Source organism: Taudactylus pleione, unplaced genomic scaffold (assembly GCF_031769625.1).
Source record: "Taudactylus pleione unplaced genomic scaffold, aTauple2 ptg000032l, whole genome shotgun sequence".
Taxonomy (NCBI): Eukaryota; Metazoa; Chordata; class Amphibia; order Anura; family Myobatrachidae; genus Taudactylus; species Taudactylus pleione.
The window spans coordinates 26,556,510-26,575,538 of NW_028284434.1; the positions used below are offsets into that span (position 1 = coordinate 26,556,510).

General features: G+C 42.0%; 1 protein-coding gene across 1 annotated transcript in view; it reads left to right on the plus strand.

The window, feature by feature from the left end:
• TRRAP (transformation/transcription domain associated protein) overlaps positions 1 to 19,029 on the plus strand; it is a 159,652-nt gene that overhangs the window by 14,797 nt on the left and 125,826 nt on the right. Inside the window, exons 10-21 of the mRNA XM_088451971.1 lie at positions 1,165 to 1,253; positions 2,837 to 2,933; positions 3,041 to 3,179; positions 4,891 to 4,969; positions 5,991 to 6,225; positions 7,294 to 7,612; positions 7,694 to 7,791; positions 8,681 to 8,875; positions 12,266 to 12,457; positions 13,313 to 13,478; positions 13,892 to 14,148; positions 15,678 to 15,878. Of these exons, the coding sequence (XP_088308097.1) occupies positions 1,165 to 1,253; positions 2,837 to 2,933; positions 3,041 to 3,179; positions 4,891 to 4,969; positions 5,991 to 6,225; positions 7,294 to 7,612; positions 7,694 to 7,791; positions 8,681 to 8,875; positions 12,266 to 12,457; positions 13,313 to 13,478; positions 13,892 to 14,148; positions 15,678 to 15,878 (2,067 nt within the window). The remainder of the gene's footprint in view (positions 1 to 1,164; positions 1,254 to 2,836; positions 2,934 to 3,040; positions 3,180 to 4,890; positions 4,970 to 5,990; positions 6,226 to 7,293; positions 7,613 to 7,693; positions 7,792 to 8,680; positions 8,876 to 12,265; positions 12,458 to 13,312; positions 13,479 to 13,891; positions 14,149 to 15,677; positions 15,879 to 19,029) is intronic.

Here is a 19,029-nt window from a genome sequence, read left to right on the forward strand (position 1 = left end):
TGGGCTAAACAGACCACACGCTGATGCACTGTAAAAAAAAAAGCTTACCAGGGACCGGAGATCGGGGCTCCAGTGATGTCATCCCTCCGGTCAGCTGGTTTCCCATCCTGCACTGGGGCACGGTCGTCACCTGACCAGGTCCCAGTGCAGGATGGGATGTCAGCTGTTAGGAGCCACGGAGGACATCACCGGAGGTAAGTGTAATTAAGGGAGGGGTGTCGCGGAGTGGAGGGGGGTATCGCTGAGGCGGGGCTTAGCGGCAGCCAGTCGGTGCATGCACGGGCACTTGTCAGAGTATTTTTTTGCGAAAATACAGTGATAAGTGTGCGGAGGGGATTCGCAGGGACAGAGCTTTATGGTAGCTCTGTCCCTGCATTTTTAGTAAATCCCTATGATATTGCCTGAATTCGCAATGCGAATTCAGTCGGTAGTATCGCACTACAATCTGCATTCAAAATGCGGATTATAGTAAATAGAGCCCTAGATGTTATACAGACACTTTTTTTTTTTTTTAGGGTTAGGCACTTACCAGTGAGTTAGGAACGGTTAGGTTTAGCCACCAGGAGGGAGGGATAGGGTTAGGCACTTACCGGAAGGTTAGGGTTAGGCACTAGAAGAGATGGTTATGGTCAGGCACCAGGAGAGAGGGTTAGGGTTAGGCACCAAGGGGAGGGTTAGGGTGAAATTAGGGCTAAAAACTTAAGCCATGTGTCGACCAGTTTAATGTCGACCTTTTAGCCATGTCGTCCATTTGTACCTGTTGGCCTTACATGTCATGTCGACCTTTAGTGTGTCGACCTTTTTCCGTGTTGACCTATTGACTGTCCCCCAAGGACCTAACCATAAACCTTAACCCTCCCCCTAACCCCGCTACTTCTGGATGCCGGCGCCGGGATTCTGACAGGTGTTGTGGTGTCGGTATTCTAAGCGCCAGCATCCCATTTGCTATAGTGCAACTCCAGTTCTCAAGTAACCACCGCCCCACCCCCAACAGGTCATGTTTTCAGCATTTCTGAAAACTGGTTGGATGATGACTGACTCACCTGTGCAATGAGTACAGAAATCCAGAAAACATGAGCTGTTGGGGAACTTGAGGGCTATAGTAGTTTTATCTCTACATTTAACATTTTTTTTTAACCTTTTGTTCTTTTCATTTTTCTACAGTTGTACAAATTAAACATTCACAATGTGGTGTCAGAATTTGTACCATTGATAATGAATACCATTGTTACCCAGGTCTCCACAAATGCCAGGTATGTCTGCTTTTATTTAGTGTCATGCAGATACATGATCTAGTTAAGAGGGAAGTCCACACTATTTTGTTTCTTTTCCATATTACTCGAATGCTGACTTAAAATTTATAACTAACTTTATTTTATTTTTATTCCTGATTGTGAGCTTGAAAGTTTTATTAGAATCCGCTCTCGCATCCTTCTGCCTCCTTTACTCCATACAATAACATTTGACAGGTTTTGTCGTTATTTGCTGTAATGGGAAGTTGTAATTGTCCGTTCCCACTGCTAGGCTAAAAGTATTTGGGTTCCATACAAAAGGTTGACCATGATTTGGGTGACAGGTTCAAAAGGTCGACATGGAAATGGTTGACATGATTTTTTTGTGGTTAGGCACTAGGAGGGAGGGTTAGGCACTAAGAGGGAGGGTTAGGCACTAGGAGGGAGGGTTAGGGTTAGTCACTAGGAGGGAGGGTTAGGGTTAGGCACTGGGAGGGAAGGTTAGGGTTAGGCACTGGGAGGGAGGGTTAAGGTTAGTCACTAGGAGGGAGGGTTAGGGTTAGTCACTAGGAGGGAGGGTTAGGGTTAGGCACTGGGAGGGAGGGTTAGGGTTAGGCACTGGGAGGGAGGGTTAGGGTTAGGCACTGGGAGGGTTAGGGTTAGGCACTGGGAGGGAGGGTTAGGGTTAGGCACTGGGAGGGAGGGTTAGGGTTAGGCACTGGGAGGGAGGGTTAGGGTTAGGCACTAGGAGGGAGGGTTAGGAACTAGGAGGGAGGGTTAGGCACTAGGAGGGAGGGTTAGGGTTAGGCACTGGGAGGGAAGGTTAGGGTTAGGCACTGGGAGGGAAGGTTAGGGTTAGGCTCTGGGAGGGAGGGTTAGGGTTAGGCACTGGGAGGGAGGGTTAGGGTTAGGCACTGGGAGGGAGGGTTAGGGTTAGGCACTGGGAGGGTTAGGGTTAGGCACTGGGAGGGAGGGTTAGGGTTAGGCACTGGGAGGGAGGGTTAGGGTTAGGCACTGGGAGGGAGGGTTAGGGTTATGCACTAGGAGGGCTAAGGTTCTGCACTAGGAGGGACAGTTAGGTACTAGGAGGGACATTTGGGAACTAGGATGGAGCGTTAGGGTTAGGAACTAGGAGGGAGGGTTAGGTACTAGGAGGGACGTTTGGGAACTAGGATGGAGCGTTAGGGTTAGGCACTAGAAGGGACGGTTAGGAAATGGGAGGGAGGATTAAAACAAATACAAAATGTGACCATTTCCATGTCGACCTTTTGGTGTCAACCAAATTATTGTCGACCATTTGTGTCACTTCCAAGTATTTTTGAGAGTAACATTTTACTAAATTGGATGGTTCTGTATTGCTAACAATGGTTTTTGTGTGTTTTGAAACAAGTTAAAGTTTCCTATGTCCAGAGGAAAAAAAAAAAGACAACATGTTGAGTATTTTCTGGGACAGATAGAAAGTTTACGTATATGTTAAGCTTCCATGACTCGTTATGCTACAAACAGCTAAATTGTGTATAATTTCTCAATCACGTGAGTGCATATAGTTTCTGACAGTGCAAAAGTTAGTTTAAGTCTCCAGGTTTTTTATTATTAAATCCTAGGCAACATAAGCTATACAATAAAGAACTCTACGCTGACTTCATCGCGGCCCAGATCAAAACGTTGTCATTTTTGGCTTACATCATTAGAATCTATCAGGTATGTTATATAATTTTAAGACACTTCCTCTCAGAATTTTATATCTTCATCCCGTGGCCTTATAGAGGGTTTTATGTACATCTTCTCTGTTGTTTCTTTTTGTACAGGACACTGTAGCGAAGCATTCCCAGCAAATGGTTAAAGGCATGCTGCAACTGTTGACCAACTGCCCCCCTGAAACTGCCCACCTCCGGAAAGAGCTACTGATTGCCGCCAAGCACATTCTCAGTACGGATTTGAGAAGCCGTATGTACCCGATTAATGATTACACTTTAGTTAACACAGTGGTCCTGTGTTTTGCTTAGTATGACTTACCCATATAGAGAATGTAATGGTGTGACACTATATATTGATGTGATCACTGTTGAAGTTCACCTATCACATGCTATGGGTGATGCCTGTTTTTTATATCAAACACCATTTCATAGGAATATAGTATAGCCTATGAGTTCCCTCGGAACCAGTAACATCAATCTCGGTGCCTCTATATGGTGGTATGTTGTGAGGTACGGATTGGTCTCTGCTGTGATGTTAACGTACATGAAGGTTTGTGTGTATGGGAGTTTAGTGGATGATGTATTAGGAGATGGGGTGGGTAATGAACAAGCTGACAACGTTGTGTTAAAAACCAAACCTATTTATTGGGCGAGGCACATTGCTCCCCTAGGTAGGTTATGATGTAGGAACCGTTGATAGAATGGATTATGAAAGTACCAATGTCTCAGTCCTTTTGTAAATAATGTCTCTCTGCAATCCTCGGTTGGGAAGTAGGTAGACCCTATCAGGGGGCTCCTTAAGTGCGGTCCTTACTACTGCACGTTCCCCTTCTGGACCTTTGGTCTACAGACTTAGGAACCGGGATTGTTTCAGTGTCAATGTTCAGGATTCCATCCAGTTGGCGGCGTCCCGCATCATAAATAAAGCAGACAACCACAACGTCACACTACATTACCTGGAGAAGCACAATAGCGGCACCATAGGTACTAAATTCATGGGCATAAAAGCAATAAACAACTGGAGGGGGGTGACCTGGTTAAGAAGGTAACCAAAGAAGTATTGAAATGGAGCTTCACGAAAACATTTATACCACATGGCCTAAACATTGATAATGAAATTAAATCCGTCATCTCCAAATAGTATACCTTCCTATTAGTCCACTGTAGGACGCATCACTCCACATAGAATACAAACACATCAGCTTGAGAGGTGCTGCAAAGAGGAATGGGCCAAACCGCCCAAAGATAGGTATGCTAAGCTTGTGGCATCATATTCAAAAAGACTTGAGGCTGTGATTGCTGCCAAAGGTGCATCAACAAAGTATTGAGCAAAGGCTGTGAATACTTATGTACATGTGATTTCTTAGTTTTTTTTTATTACATTTGCAAATCTCAACAAAACATTTTTCACCGTTGTCATTATCGGGTATTGTGTGTAGAATTTTGAGGACAAAAATTAATTTATTTCATTTTGGAATTATGCTCTAACATAACAAAATGTGGAAAAAGTAAAGCGTTGTGAATTCTTTCCAGATGCACTGTAGGTTTGGTTTTTAACACAACATAGTCAGCCTGTTCATTACTCACCCCATCTCCTAATAGACCTCATCCACTAAACCCCCATACACACAAACAGTGATGTACGTTAACAACATCACATCATAATCCAATCTGGACCTCACAACATACCACCATATTGAGACACCGAGAACCCCCCCACCCTTCCCCTCCTAATAACCCCTTCCAACACATACAACCAAGGAGCGCACGGGACCCCTTATCTTTATACATTCTTTACTAGCCGGATTAGGTACTCCTGCTACACGTTGCAGCACCTCCCCTACATCTTCTCCCCCCCCGCCCCTACACTTATTTAGACCCCCCTCTCACCACACCGTGAAGCGCGGTCCACCCAACATCCATTTCTGATTTTTAAAGTGGACTGTCTGCTGTCATTTCAGAATTTATCCCCTGTATGGACAAGCTGTTTGATGAATCGATTCTCATTGGCTCTGGATATACAGCCCGGGAGACTCTCCGGTAAGTATTCTGAGCGTAACGATTGGCAGTACATTAAACCTAATTAGGTCTATAATGTGTGTGTGTGTGTGTGTAGAACTGTATAGTATGTATATATTATATATGTTTACTGTATTGAAAAAAAATATTTATATTAAACATAAATTGTCATATGGGATAAATGTTTGCAGAAACATTTCTGTGTTCTTTGTGTTTTGCTGCAAAACAATAACTGTTATTATTAGTTCCTGGATATTGTCTGTAGCACAGAACCTGTATTTACAGCAAGCTCTGGCACCTATTGAGAATTGACTACTGTGTAAGATTTATAATAGTGACCCTTATGACCCCAATGAGCAACTCCCAGCTACAGAAAAGCAAAAAGGACAAATAGTTTATTATGGGCCTGATCCAGTGATGGACATACACTATGCTGATGTTTATTCAGTTGAACGATTAGCGGTGTCTTGCGCCAAGTTTCATTATTGTCGGCGATCGCAGTCCTGAATTGGCTGCAGAGTGATTGACAGTCAGGGAGCGTTTGAGGGAGGTAATGGGCGAGTGGTGACAGAAGTGTTGAATCTAATTTGGGGCGCGTTGTAGAGTGTGATTGCGATCCTGTACGCAGAAAAATTGGCTTTGGCGTCTCCGTTCCAGCGGCCATTCTGCTCTACCATAGGGTTACTCAGAACTCCGATAATTGAATGATCTGCAATCAATGCTGCGTCTTTGTACTTAGGCTCTTAAATTTGCGAAGCCACCGCTGGGTGTCTCAATACAAATCCCAGCGGCTGCGACATTTGCATATTGCTGCGCAGCAGCGGTGGCATAAGTGTACATCACTGAATGAGGCCCTGTGTTAGCTAAACAAAAATACAATACAAATTGCATGAAGCCAGACAGAAATGCTCGTATGACAGCTAAATCAAGTTTTGCAGAGCTATTAGTTTGAAAAATACTTTGCTCAAGGATTTTCGTCTTTATATACAGATCAACTTTTTTACAGATTGTATGACTTACTATGCAATTGCTTTGCTCTCAGGCCTCTGGCATATAGTACACTAGCGGACCTTGTACATCACGTCCGACAGCATCTTCCACTGAATGACTTGTCGCTCGCCGTTCAGCTCTTTGCTAAAAACATTGACGATGAATCGATACCTAGCAGCATCCAGACTATGTCCTGCAAGCTTCTACTCAACCTGGTGGATTGTATACGCTCAAAGAGTGAACAGGAGAATGGGAACGGGCGTGATATTCTAATGAGAATGTTGGAGGTAAAGTACATTTTACAGGGGTATTCAATAGGAAACGTAAACTTCGACGTCTATGCGGGTCGAAGTTTTCGCCGCACATCGGAGCTTTTGCTGCCGAAAAAGTATCACGGATGCCCCCGATTATACCTGTATTCAATATGAAATCGTCGAAAACGGCACCCGGCGAATGTGAAATCAGCGAAAACTTTGCTGATTTTTGGGGAAATGACCCTAACACTCCCAAAATGATACTCTGACATGGGGGATCACTGTGGATACCCCCGATTAGCCCTGCTGAAGGTTTTTGGGTTTTTTAAACATGCTCAATAGCTATTTTGGGGATTTGGGAAGGTGGTGAAGAATAGTATTTAGAAGGTTTTTTTGCAGAAAATAAGTAGTTCCAGCAAATTTGGGGTACTTGAAAATGGGGGTGAGCATATTTAAAAGTTGCTAAAGTGAAATTTAAAAAAAACGTGAAAAATACACATGCAATGAAAAAAATACTTGGGGACCCCCCTAGTTTGTAGTTCGCTAGTTTTTAACTTTGTACCCCCCAATTTTTTTTTTCGCCTCCAAAATGAAAGTGATTTTTTTGGGGTCTCCTGAGGTTTTTTTTAAAATGTTTTGACACCGTTTGCCTTTGGGGGACTGTCTGAAGGTTGCAGGGTGGTTTCCAAAATGTTGCACCCCAAAACCCCAATTCTGCACTTTTTTTCGCCACCCACTCCTTGGTGATACTTTTTCGTAGGGTCGAATGCAATATACTTTTCGCACCGGCGAAAAGTGTTCAAATTGAATACGGTGTAAAAGTAAAAGCGGCGAAAATTACGTCATCCGAGCGAAAACCTTGCAGAAACTGCGTTTTCGCTCCATATTGAATACACCTGTTAGTCTTAATGCAGTGGTGCAAACTTCTATACCAGTAGCACATAAGGCTAAGCAGTTGTTGTTTTTTCCTAATTTCATTTACTCACTAATGAGCATTTTTACACTTTAATGACCCAATTGACTTATTGCTTATTTGCAAATCTCTAGAATGCTGATTTTTTTTTCTATTTTCATCTCTTATCCTCTTATGGCTTCTTTCAGGTATTTGTTCTAAAATTCCATACCATCGCCCGCTATCAGTTATCTGCCATTTTCAAAAAGTGTAAGCCCCAGTCTGAACTTTGTACAGCGGATGCCATTTTGGCCAGCGTCCCTCCGACCACTCCTGCCAATGCATTGCCTACTGCTCCCTCCACCCCTCTGACCCAGGTTCCTCTCATGGTGTTTGACAAACAAGGGGAGAAAGACAAAGAGGACAAGCAAACCTTCCAAGTGACAGACTGCCGGAGCTTGGTGAAAACCTTGGTGTGTGGGGTGAAGACCATCACGTGGGGCATTACTTCATGCAAAGCGCCTGGCGGTAATCTGTTTACTTAAGCAGTAAAGTAACATTCGTTCACTGCCTGATTCTGCTTCCTACTAACACACTCTTATTTTGCAGAAGCCCAGTTTGTTCCTAACAAGCAACTGCAACCCAAAGAGACACAGATTTATATCAAGCTTGTGAAATATGCCATGCAAGCGCTAGATATATACCAGGTAACTTTTGTACATTTAGAACTTGACTAAAGAAGGATCTTACCAATCAAGTGACCCTTCCTGTCCTGCAGTGGTAGAATGCAAGAGTCCATTTCCTTTGGCCATTGCAGATTGTGAGGTTCCCTACCTTGTTGGAGCCTGTAAGCGTCGCTTCTCCCAAGCTAAGAAGACAATGGTAGTCGCTGTAGTGGCTTGTCCAATTTGCTCCAACATCAAGTATCCATCTGATACTGATACTCTATTTAGTGGATGGGGACGAGGGCAAAATGATAGCCCATAAGTGGAGTGCCAGTAGCTATTCACATGTGCTAGCGTGACTCAGACTGTTAGCGATTCAGAGAACATTTTGAACATGTACAATTATATGTAAATCTGTTGTATCCTAATATCTCTAATAATATGCTGGAATTTTGAGATTGTTGGAAAATGTTTCATATTCTACACTAAATACTATGTTGCGGACAAGTGTGGGCTTAGATTACACTTGGAAAAGGAATTGTATTATTGTAACTTCCAAGGGATGGACAAATTCCTCATCATATGTACCATAGTGCTTCAATATTGGCAAAGAAATCCATATATTGGTTTCTTAAGTAGGTTAGTTTGACATAGTGATCTGCCTCACTACTGAGTGTCTCAGAATTTTACCATCACTGTGTAACAACTGCTGGGAAACCAATTTAAGGGGCAGTGATGGAGAGCCCAGATACCAGTTATTTAATATCTTGTTTTCTTGCTGCCCATCTCACTAGTAGTTTTCCACCCAAACAACAATCCGGAAATCGGATGCAAGACTCCCAATTTGTAATTAAATGCCAGATACCTTCAACACACATCCTCTTCGTTGGGAAGATGTGGTGCTTTCTTAATGTAATTATTCTCGCTCTAGGTCCAGATAGCTGGGAATGGACAAACCTACATCCGAGTTGCAAACTGCCAAACTGTGCGGATGAAAGAGGAGAAGGAGGTTCTGGAGCACTTTGCTGGTGTTTTTACAATGATGAACCCTTTGACCTTCAAGGAGATATTTCAGACTACAGTTCCGTATATGGTGGAGAGGATCTCCAAAAACTATGCACTCCAGGTGGGAATCGGGCATCACCTATTGCTCAACATATGCGTAGTATCATTCATTTGTAAGGGTCTACATGTGGTCGCTAAAATGCTCTGCATTATTGGCTAGGGTTTGTTTAACTTTTCTGAACACTCAATTAAGTTGTTTTATGGCAGTAGGTGCTTTGTAACAAATCCATCACTTCATACCAATATTGATCCTTGCAGATGTGTGATGCTCTCTATTTATCTCAATATAACAGTTTGAATCTGTTGATTTTCTATGAGTTTTTGTGCAGGTTTTACCCTCCTCAAAAATATATATAACAAAATCTAAAAAAAAAACAATACATTTTTCTTGCAATAAAAGTTCATTTAATGATAGAGGAATTTGAGTTAAGGTCAGAATTAAAAGAACTGAAAGACTCAGTCTCCCCTCCAGATAATCAAGACATTGTCTATAAAACCCCACTAGCACACCAGGTTTGTGTCGTCGTCCCCAAAACCCTTTGCCTCAAATCCGCTATGGTTAATATTTCCCAGTAGGCCATATAGAGGTTAGTGTAGCGGGGTATAAATTACCCATCACATTGACTAGCATACTATCCGTTCCTGAAGAACTGAAACGTGTTATATGGAGGAGTATGCCACATCCTTGGAGAGACCAGCATTTATTGCCCGGATCCAGCCCTAAAAGCTTACTGTGGTGGTGCCGAGCGGCTTGGCCCGGTACCTCTATGCTTATGATAAGCACTAGCCCACCGTGCAGCACCTATAAAGGTTGAGAGACTTGTTTGGGATTGACTGGGAATATACTGTCTTCATATGCATGAACTTGTTCTTTGATTTTTGTATTATGTGCATGTAATAAATTTATCAATCTAATATTATTATCTGTATGCACATATTCATCGGGTAATAAGGATCATATTGTAACGTCTTCTTGGACCTTAGCGCAGAGGTTCCCAAACGCGTTCCTCAAGGCAGTTCAGGTTTTAGAGATATCCATGGTTGAGCACAGGTGACTTAAGTACCCCAGTCAATTTGATTTAACTATCTGTGCTCAACCATGGATATCTCTAAAACCTGAACTGTTGGGGAGCCTTGAGGACTGCTTTTGAAAACCTCTGACTTAGCGTCAATTACATTTACTATACATTTTGTTGATACAGTGGTGTGTTCTACCAATCCAAGTAACAGTATGGTAACAACTATTTCTTATTCAGCAGTAGGAGGCGCCTATGGTGGGTTATGTTCCCAACAGGAGGAGGTAGGGCACTGGAAAAATAATGGATTACTACTCCTGCCTATAGCCTCTCATTGGTTCTTATTGGAAGTGGAGTAGGGAGCCAGGGCACTTTAAGAACATCACTCTGGCCCCTCCCCCTCTACTCTGGGACCTGCCAGGGTCAAAAGAAGTTCTTTTCCAATGCCCTGCATAGGAGGGGGACACAGATAACTTCAGCTCTCCTAGGTTACCCCTTTCTTTCCATCAAAGCCCCCCCCCCTTCCCCACACACACATCTTCCTTCCACCAATTATGATCCTGAGGAATGTTTCAGATTTCTCAGCTTATGTAGAAAAAAGTGTCAGTTACAAATGGACAGCCACTGTGTAATCTGACAAGTCTCTCCCTGCGGCTGATTGTACTATGTATTATTACAGCGATGCTTTCAGCCTCCATCATTCACAACTTACAAATTCTGTCGTTTATATAGTCTATTTAATCTTGTCCGAGGGTGATCAATGTGATTAATCTACGGGACTATCTATAGCTGGATCAGAAGGTCCAGTAAAAGGGTTCATTCCATGTCACATGGTCCCTACCTTACCAACTTTTTAATAGTTGCTCCTACCTCTACTTTGAGGGCCATAGTTTTACAACTATATATTGTGAACTAAATTTTTCTCAGTCTGAAATACTGTATATACCAACCTTCATGTAACATTTTATCACAATTAGAGATGGTCAGGTGGGGACGATCTTCAAAATTATTCCACTTCACATTGCCAAAAGCCTATTCTACACAGTACAGAATCTGACCACCATCCCTTTCTCCCATTCCTTTGAGGATGGCTTTGGGAAATGTGACTGTTTCCCTTCTACTGAAAGAGCAAGGGGTTTTTGTGCTCTCATGATATCCCTTTCCCTGGGACTAGGAGGAAACACACCAGCCTACCTAGGATTGCATGGTCACTGTTCTGCCCTGCTTCTTTCATGTCTCTTTGCTGGGCTAGTTGTAAACAGCGGTGCAGTGGGGTCTTGTAATGAAGAAATCCCTTCTTTGTCCTGACTACTGGGGTGAAAGGTATGTAACAATAAGTACAAAAATCCCCCTTTTCTGAGTGATTGCAGACGGCTCAAGGCCATTTTAAACCTAAAACTACATTACATAAAGATGCTTCTAATTGCATTCACAGATTCATCTGTAATGGTCCCATCACTTGACAGTACCTGAGATGTTTCTCATTGTAATTACATTTGCTATGCAGCTGTATGCTAGATGTATCACTGGCAGCAGCAGTGTCCTTCAGTAGGATTACTGATCTGTGTATTGGAAAATGTCTCGCTCTACGCCCAAAGATTTTGTTTTAGTAACTTATCTACAAGCTAATAATCAACCTTCTTGCATTTGTAGATCACCCGTAGAATGAAACTTTGGCAATGTTAGGAGCTTGGCAACTGGGTGATATCTTTGGGCTATGTGAGGTTCTTTGTGCATAATACATTATCATTAGGGGCCGTATTCAATTAGCTGCGGTAATTAACTACGGGCTAATGCAGTGGCCAAGGCTATTCAGTTGTAGTCTGTCACAGCCCGCAGGCTACACCTAACGCAGATTTCTGTCCAAGCCTGGGAGAGACTTGAACAGAAATTCACTCCGTGAATGTGTTAACCCATAGCTCCGAGTACTTATGTTTTGAAACTTTGGGTTAACATGCGTTATCCGCAGATTTACCGTGCGAGGAAAAGGGCTTCTAATGGAATAGCCTCGGGTGTAAGATACCGAGGTTACTAGCACTTTTCCTTGCGTGGTAAATTGTTACAGCTAAATGAATCTGGCCCTTTAGTCTTGCTAGGAAGTTGATAAACAATTTTAATCCTTTTGATACAATAAAGATATTTCCCAGTCGAAAACATTGCCTACTGTGCATAGTGATTTATTTTTGTGAGAACCAATTATAAGATGTAATTCATGCTTTACATTTTTCCAATGTTTTGATTGAGTTAAAAAAAACCTGGATCAGAGTGAAATGTGACACTAATCGGATTACTGTCTAAGGCAAATGTGTACCATCGACATAATTATCTCTGCTCCTCGATTTTACAACTGCTGTAAATGCGATAGACCATTGGGTGCCAGGGATCGTCTCTTTGTTCAGGAATGTTTAATTTGAACCAGCTTCTTGTTTTCTCAGATTGTTGCCAATTCCTTCTTGGCGAACCCCACCACGTCAGCCCTCTTCGCTACTATCCTAGTGGAGTATTTGCTGGAAAGGCTTCCGGAAATGGGTTCCAACGTGGAGCTGTCCAACTTGTACCTCAAGCTGTTCAAGCTGGTGTTTGGCTCTGTTTCCCTGTTTGCTGCAGATAATGAGCAAATGCTTAAGGTGAAAAGATGAAGCTTCGTGCAGTGTAGTCTTTTAATCAAGAATCCTGTTGTATACGTCATGCCCGGTCCAACGTATGAGTATGTTCTGGTGACTGTACTGTCGGTGCTTGCTGATAATTGTGCCGTGATTTTTATTTCTTCTTCACATGGAGTAGTTAATGAATTTGGATAAATGTAATTTTCTCTTTGAAATGATGGAGCATCACTTAAAGCTGCTCCAACCTCAAACATGTTTTGTTGCCTTCTGTGTCTAGTACAAAGAAATGGATATATATGAAAATCAATAGGATCATTTTTGGGCATGTTGGTACATGGTGTTGGACTAGGAGTGTGCAGTCTTCTGCAGTGTTATCCTCTGTGTGGTTACCTGACAGCTGGATATTTCCCAATTTGACCACACTGCTGTTGGTCTTAATAGAAAGACAGCGGCCGATTGACAGGTTGCATGTAGTTGTTGGGATTGTAACGCTGGTGGTAGATTTCATAAAACTTTAATTGAGAAGAGGCATTTTGTTATATATTTAGTGCTAATTCTTCCGTTAGGCAAATGCAAACAGAAAATGACATTAAGTGATTTTTATTTACATTACATAAAGGGGCATAAGCCCTTGTTTTTGTCTTTATGAATGTTTAGTGTTTTATCGCTTTCCTTCATTTCTTGTCCTTTTCTAGTGACTGGTCCATGTTATTACTGTGGTTTCTAACATTGGAATTATCAGTGATGGCGTAGTACACATTGTATTATCCTTACCAGCTATAACAGGCATAGGCAATGCTATGACACTGAGCATGGTGTAATCCAGCAGCATTGGCAGATAATGTTATCCACTTCTGTTTTCTTCCTCTTCTACAGCCGCATTTGCACAAAATTGTGAACAGCTCAATGGAGCTTGCACAGACTGCCAAGGAGCCGTACAATTACTTCCTGCTGCTCCGGGCTCTCTTCAGGTCCATTGGCGGAGGTAGTCATGATCTACTGTACCAGGAGTTTTTGCCATTACTACCCAATCTCTTGCAAGGTGAGTCCAACTTTGCTTAAGCAGACCCTTGTGTTATGCCATATCAATGGGTATCCTATAGACAAGAGTAAGGGGGAGCGAGGAGGGTTGGGGCCTGAAAATTGGCAGTCCATTTTCTTCTGCATATTGGACTTGAATGTCTAATATTTGATTTGAAGTGTGGCTGTTCCAATGCATTGAAACCTTTGACTGTCCTGTGATTTGTCTGAGTGTCATGGGAGATATACCAGCCTGCTTGGACGCTAGGCAGAAGTGACAGTAGCAATTGATGTCCTGTAATATTGGTTTGCTAGTCTTTGACACTTGTATCTCGTACAATATATTAGGACAGATGTAGAAATTGGTCTGTTTACCATCTCTATATTGCCTAATTCAGACAAGGCTGTATCTCCAACACTTTTATTTGATTTTAGGGTTGAACATGTTACAAAGTGGCTTGCACAAGCAGCACATGAAGGATCTGTTTGTAGAGCTCTGTCTCACCGTGCCTGTTCGGCTGAGTTCTCTTCTACCATACCTCCCCATGCTGATGGATCCCTTAGTGTCTGCTCTAAATGGCTCCCAGACATTAGTAAGTCAGGGGTTGAGGACCCTGGAGCTGTGTGTGGACAACCTGCAGCCTGATTTCCTCTATGACCACATTCAGCCTGTCCGCGCTGAGCTCATGCAGGTAATGTGCATTTCCGTCACTAGGGGGCAGCATATGTGCAGGAAAACTGGTGTTTAGAAGCAGGAATTGTCTTTGTGCCCACAAGAATGATAACCATTTAGATTAATCTCCCAGGTGATTTCAGTGGTATTTTCTGTGTATTTGTTCCCCAATCCGGATAATCAACATAAAATATTATCCAAAGCTAAACTTGTGACCGTAAACTTTGAAGCCTTCTTTAACTCATTTTAAATAGTGTGAGGTGGCAGAGTGCCCACATGCCTATTGCTGTCTGTCTGTGGGTTTTATTTTATGTTCATTCTTTTCCTAGGATACCAGTGTATAAATATGCTCTTTAAGTGGCTGGAATGAGCTTCCATATTCTCGGACAGTGTTAAGTCTCTGATTCTATTGTAGCATTGTTGGGTCTTCCTTGAATGCAAACACAAGAAGAACAAGTACAAGTGCACAACTCCAACATTACTAATTATATATAATACATAAGGCAATAGAGGTTTTGGTATAATTATGGCCATGGTTATGGGCCTACCCACCGCGCCTAGCTAACCTCTGAGGGTAGGTCCCTAACATACTGGTGTTGAAATCCAGAGCGCAGGACACCCCCAAACAGGCCCAGCTGAGCCACCCCAGGGGCATCACTCTAATGAGGGAAGGTGACGTGTAAGATAGATAAGAGCAGCTACTGCTGCATATACCGTATAAGAAGGTGAAAAATAGAGGTTTAAAAATAATACATATATATTAAACAAACAATAAAGGTGCTAAAAGTGCAAAGAAAGAAAAAGTGTTTATAATGTGATGCCCTGAAGCAGCGCAACCAAAGCAATCCAGGGGACCCACGCCCCAAAAATCAACCCATAGCTGCACTGCAGTATAAAAATTTACAGGACTTACCTAGGATTGTGCCTTGTACTAAGGTGCAGTCAGAATCCCTGCTTAAAACCAATGGGGGAGGGGTGCTAATCTAGTCTGAAGGCGTATCATACCTTCAGGTGAGCATGTGAGCACACTAAATAGAGTATATAAAAAGGGGGCCCTAGACTGCACACCCTGGGAAAATAAATAAATAAATATATATATATATATATATATATATACACACACAGTATATATGTATATAATATACATACACACACACACACACTATATATATATATATATATATATATATATATATATATATATTTTTTTTATCAGGGTGTGCAGTCTAGGGCCCCCTTTTCTATATCTTCCATGGATGCTACAGAATAGATTGAGGTGTCACATAAAGCTTTAGGCCCGTGTAGTTCTCCTGTTACCAATAATTGAATCTACCAGGTGCAGATAAAGTGAACACTGGCGCTTTTAATAATGATCTCCGATTTGTGACGTGACTGCGAGAGATTTCACAATATGGAGGATCCCTGTGGAGCATGAGTGCCGTAGGGCTTTGACTTGGTTATAAGCAAATCATTGTTAACCCTGAGATCCCATGACATGGCGCTAAAGTATATCTTTTAAACAAATGAAAGAAATCCCTATTGTTCCAGGCACTGTGGAGAACCCTGCGCAATCCATCAGACAGCATTTCCCATGTGGCATACAGAGTTCTGGGAAAATTTGGAGGGAGCAATAGGAAAATGCTGAAGGAATCGCAGAAGCTACAGTATGTTGTAACCGAAATACAAGGGCCCAGCGTTACTGTGGAGTTTGCGGACTGCAAGGCTTCTATTCAGCTTCCAATGGAAAAGGTAACATTAGATTCTTCACGACAGCACGTCACAATCTACATCGCTGTTTTATAGTCACCTTGGGCTGGAAATTTTTAAATGCAACCAAAATGTTCAGAATGTTTAAAGTGGCTCTTTGGTTTGAAACGTCCATGCAAAATATAACCTCTTCTCCCTACTCCATGGGTCTTCAACCTTTGGCCCTCCAGCTGCTGTGGAACTACAGATCCCAGGATTCCCTGCCACAGTTTCAGCATGCTGTTATATCAAAATGGTGGCAGGGCATGCTGGGATGTGTAGTTTCACAGCAGCTGGAGGGCCAAAGGTTGACGACCCCTGCGGCCTACTCTATACTGCCCCCTGGCTTCAGGTTAGTGTGTGTGTATGTAAGACTTCTATCTAAGGCGTAGACACCAGGGAAGTACAGTATATGGCTTAATGTGTAATGGTAATCAGAAGAGGGGTTATGATGCACATCATTATATAGGTTTTTGTGGAGACCGTGCCGGCCTGGCTTCAACACTAGTGCGTATAAGATGGTTTGAGATGATTCATTTTGAAAATGGCCTGAATCATCCAGTTTGTAATAACTTTAACTATTTTTCTTTGTACTTAATAATATGCTATAGCTACCACTGCCTGGCTGGTCCCTGTGTCTAGTTGCCTCAGTAAGGCAGCATGGAGACATTATTTCCAAAAAAGGATCATCCATTCTATACAGCCTTTTGTTAAATTGCCCCTAGGTTTTGTAGGAAAAACAATGATATAACTTTGTATATAGTGTCTTTTTATAAAATGTTACCTCTTGATATAATGTTTCTGCTTTTATTAGGCGTTATCTTTACTGTGGGCTACAATCTCTTACAAGTACCCCATTGAAAGTAAGCAGTGACTTGTGGCTGCATGTTTCACTATCCACCTGCAGATGATCCGTTGCTGCATCTTCAGACACAGTAGCACATCACAAAAGCATGCAGTGGGCATTTAGGGGCCAACAGGGTCTGCTTTGTCCTCAAGTTCGTACAATTAATATTGAAGCCAGCTCAATATATTTACCACTCTGGCAGACAAAACCTGACTGGCCGCTGAGCAAGCAGGATACCTGTAACGGAAAATACAAACAATAATTTAACGCTGAGCAGAATGGGGAAAGGGGAAAAAAGGGAGCAATAGTGCAAAAGCAGTTACTGTGAGGTAGCTGCAACTAATTATATATATATATATATATATATATATATATATCAGTATAAACAACAATCAGAGTGTGGCACTTGGCGTTCTAGTCAAGGCACAAGTGGTGAGTTCCTAATCCAGCAAAGTTTCGGGCTTTAATTGCCCATCTTCAGGCTACATATGTGACGGGCAATTAAAGCCCAAAACGTTGCTGGATTAGGAACTCACGACTTGTGCCTTGATCAGACCGCCGAGTGCAGCACTCTGATGTTATTTGTCTCTCTCTAAAACATTACTACAGCGCTAAAACACTACGGTGTTATTTAGTGGTCTGCCCAATTAGACCAATATTGGAAAATATATTTAAAAAAAACTATTTAGTAACCAAAAATACATATTTAGTGTGTGTGTATATATATATATGTGTGTGTGTGTATGTATATATATAGGAACTTGTATAAAAAACATACATTTACCAATATTAAAAGGAAAAATAAAGAGCAATTGTGAAAAAAATCAAATAAATATTTCTTTAAACTAAATACATGCCTATAGATACCTATATCGAACCTTTAGGATTTTGTAGCTTTGCTGTTTGGAATCTCCTGCCTCTATCCCACCTTATTTTTCATTCGTTTCAAACAATACTCTTATCAACTTTTATTTTTATTTTTTTTTTAATTTGTTTCTATTTTGGACATGGCTTAAAAATCTAAAATGTTAATTTATGTTGAAAATGGAAGTTTATTTTTCCTGTTAAATCATTTAAAAGGTTGTTTACGTCTGTGTATAAATCTATCCCAGAGGCTCACAGTGATATTTCGTTTTGTTGTGATCTTTAAAGGTCAGTCTCAGATTCACATTAATTATGGTTTAATCAGGTATGAAATTCGTGTTACAATCAGGTGAGCATTTAAATGTCTTATTCAACACTCCTTTAAATTAGATTTATATTTTTTTAGCTACATTATATGGTTGTGTAAGGTAAATTTAATATACTGTAGTATATTTTGTCCTTTTCTTATTCGGGTAATTGGACCCCTGAAACTCTTTGGTGGAAGGTGGTATAGTAAAGACCCCTCAACATCCACTGTTAATACTCCCTTCATACTTCGATTCTGAAGAACCTAATAAAGTGGTCTATTGTATATTGTTTCTCAATAGCCACAACTATTCTTTCAAAATACTTCCAATGTTCTTTAGAGCATTAAAATGACGGTGAAATGTAACCAAATCTTAAATTACTATACTCTCTTGTGAATAAAGAGTACGGCTAAACCTAAGAGTGTTGCAACAATTGATCAAACACATCCCTTAAAACGGGTGGGGAACCTTTTTTTATGCCGAGGGCCATTTTGACATATATAACCTTATTTGCGGGCCCGGGGCAGGCCACGCCCCCTCCACGTGACATCACACGGGTGGGGACCACAATTGCCGGTGATTAGGGAAATGCCCGGAGCATCCTGAGGATGCTCCAGGGAGCTGTAAGGGCAGCGGTGTGACCATCTGAAGCATCCTAAGGACGCTCCAGGTGGCACTGCTGCATAGATTCTGGCTGCAGGCTGCCATTCTAGGCAAACTGCTAGCCAGATGAAGCTAGCAGAAAAAAAGCTCACAGGGCCAGACCAAAAGATTCTGAGGGCCTCATACGGCCCCCGGGCAGGAGCTTCCCCATCCCTGCCCTAAAAGGAGGCATAACAGCAAAAATGAAGCTGCTGTGTACGGCACAAATTATGAGAGGGAACACTTTTTCAGATAATTTGTGCCATAAACAGCAGCTTAATTTTTGCTGTTATCCCTCCTTTTAAGGGATGTGTTTGATCAATTGTTGCAACACTCTTGGGTTTAGCCGAACTCTTTATTCACAAGAGAGTATAGTAATTTTTCCTCTGCTTCCTGAGCAGCTGTCAATTTACTGTATCAGAGCAGGAGTGGATGTTGCGACAGGCTGGCCAGGCCAACAGGCAATTCAGATTTCAATAATTCTAGGGAACCG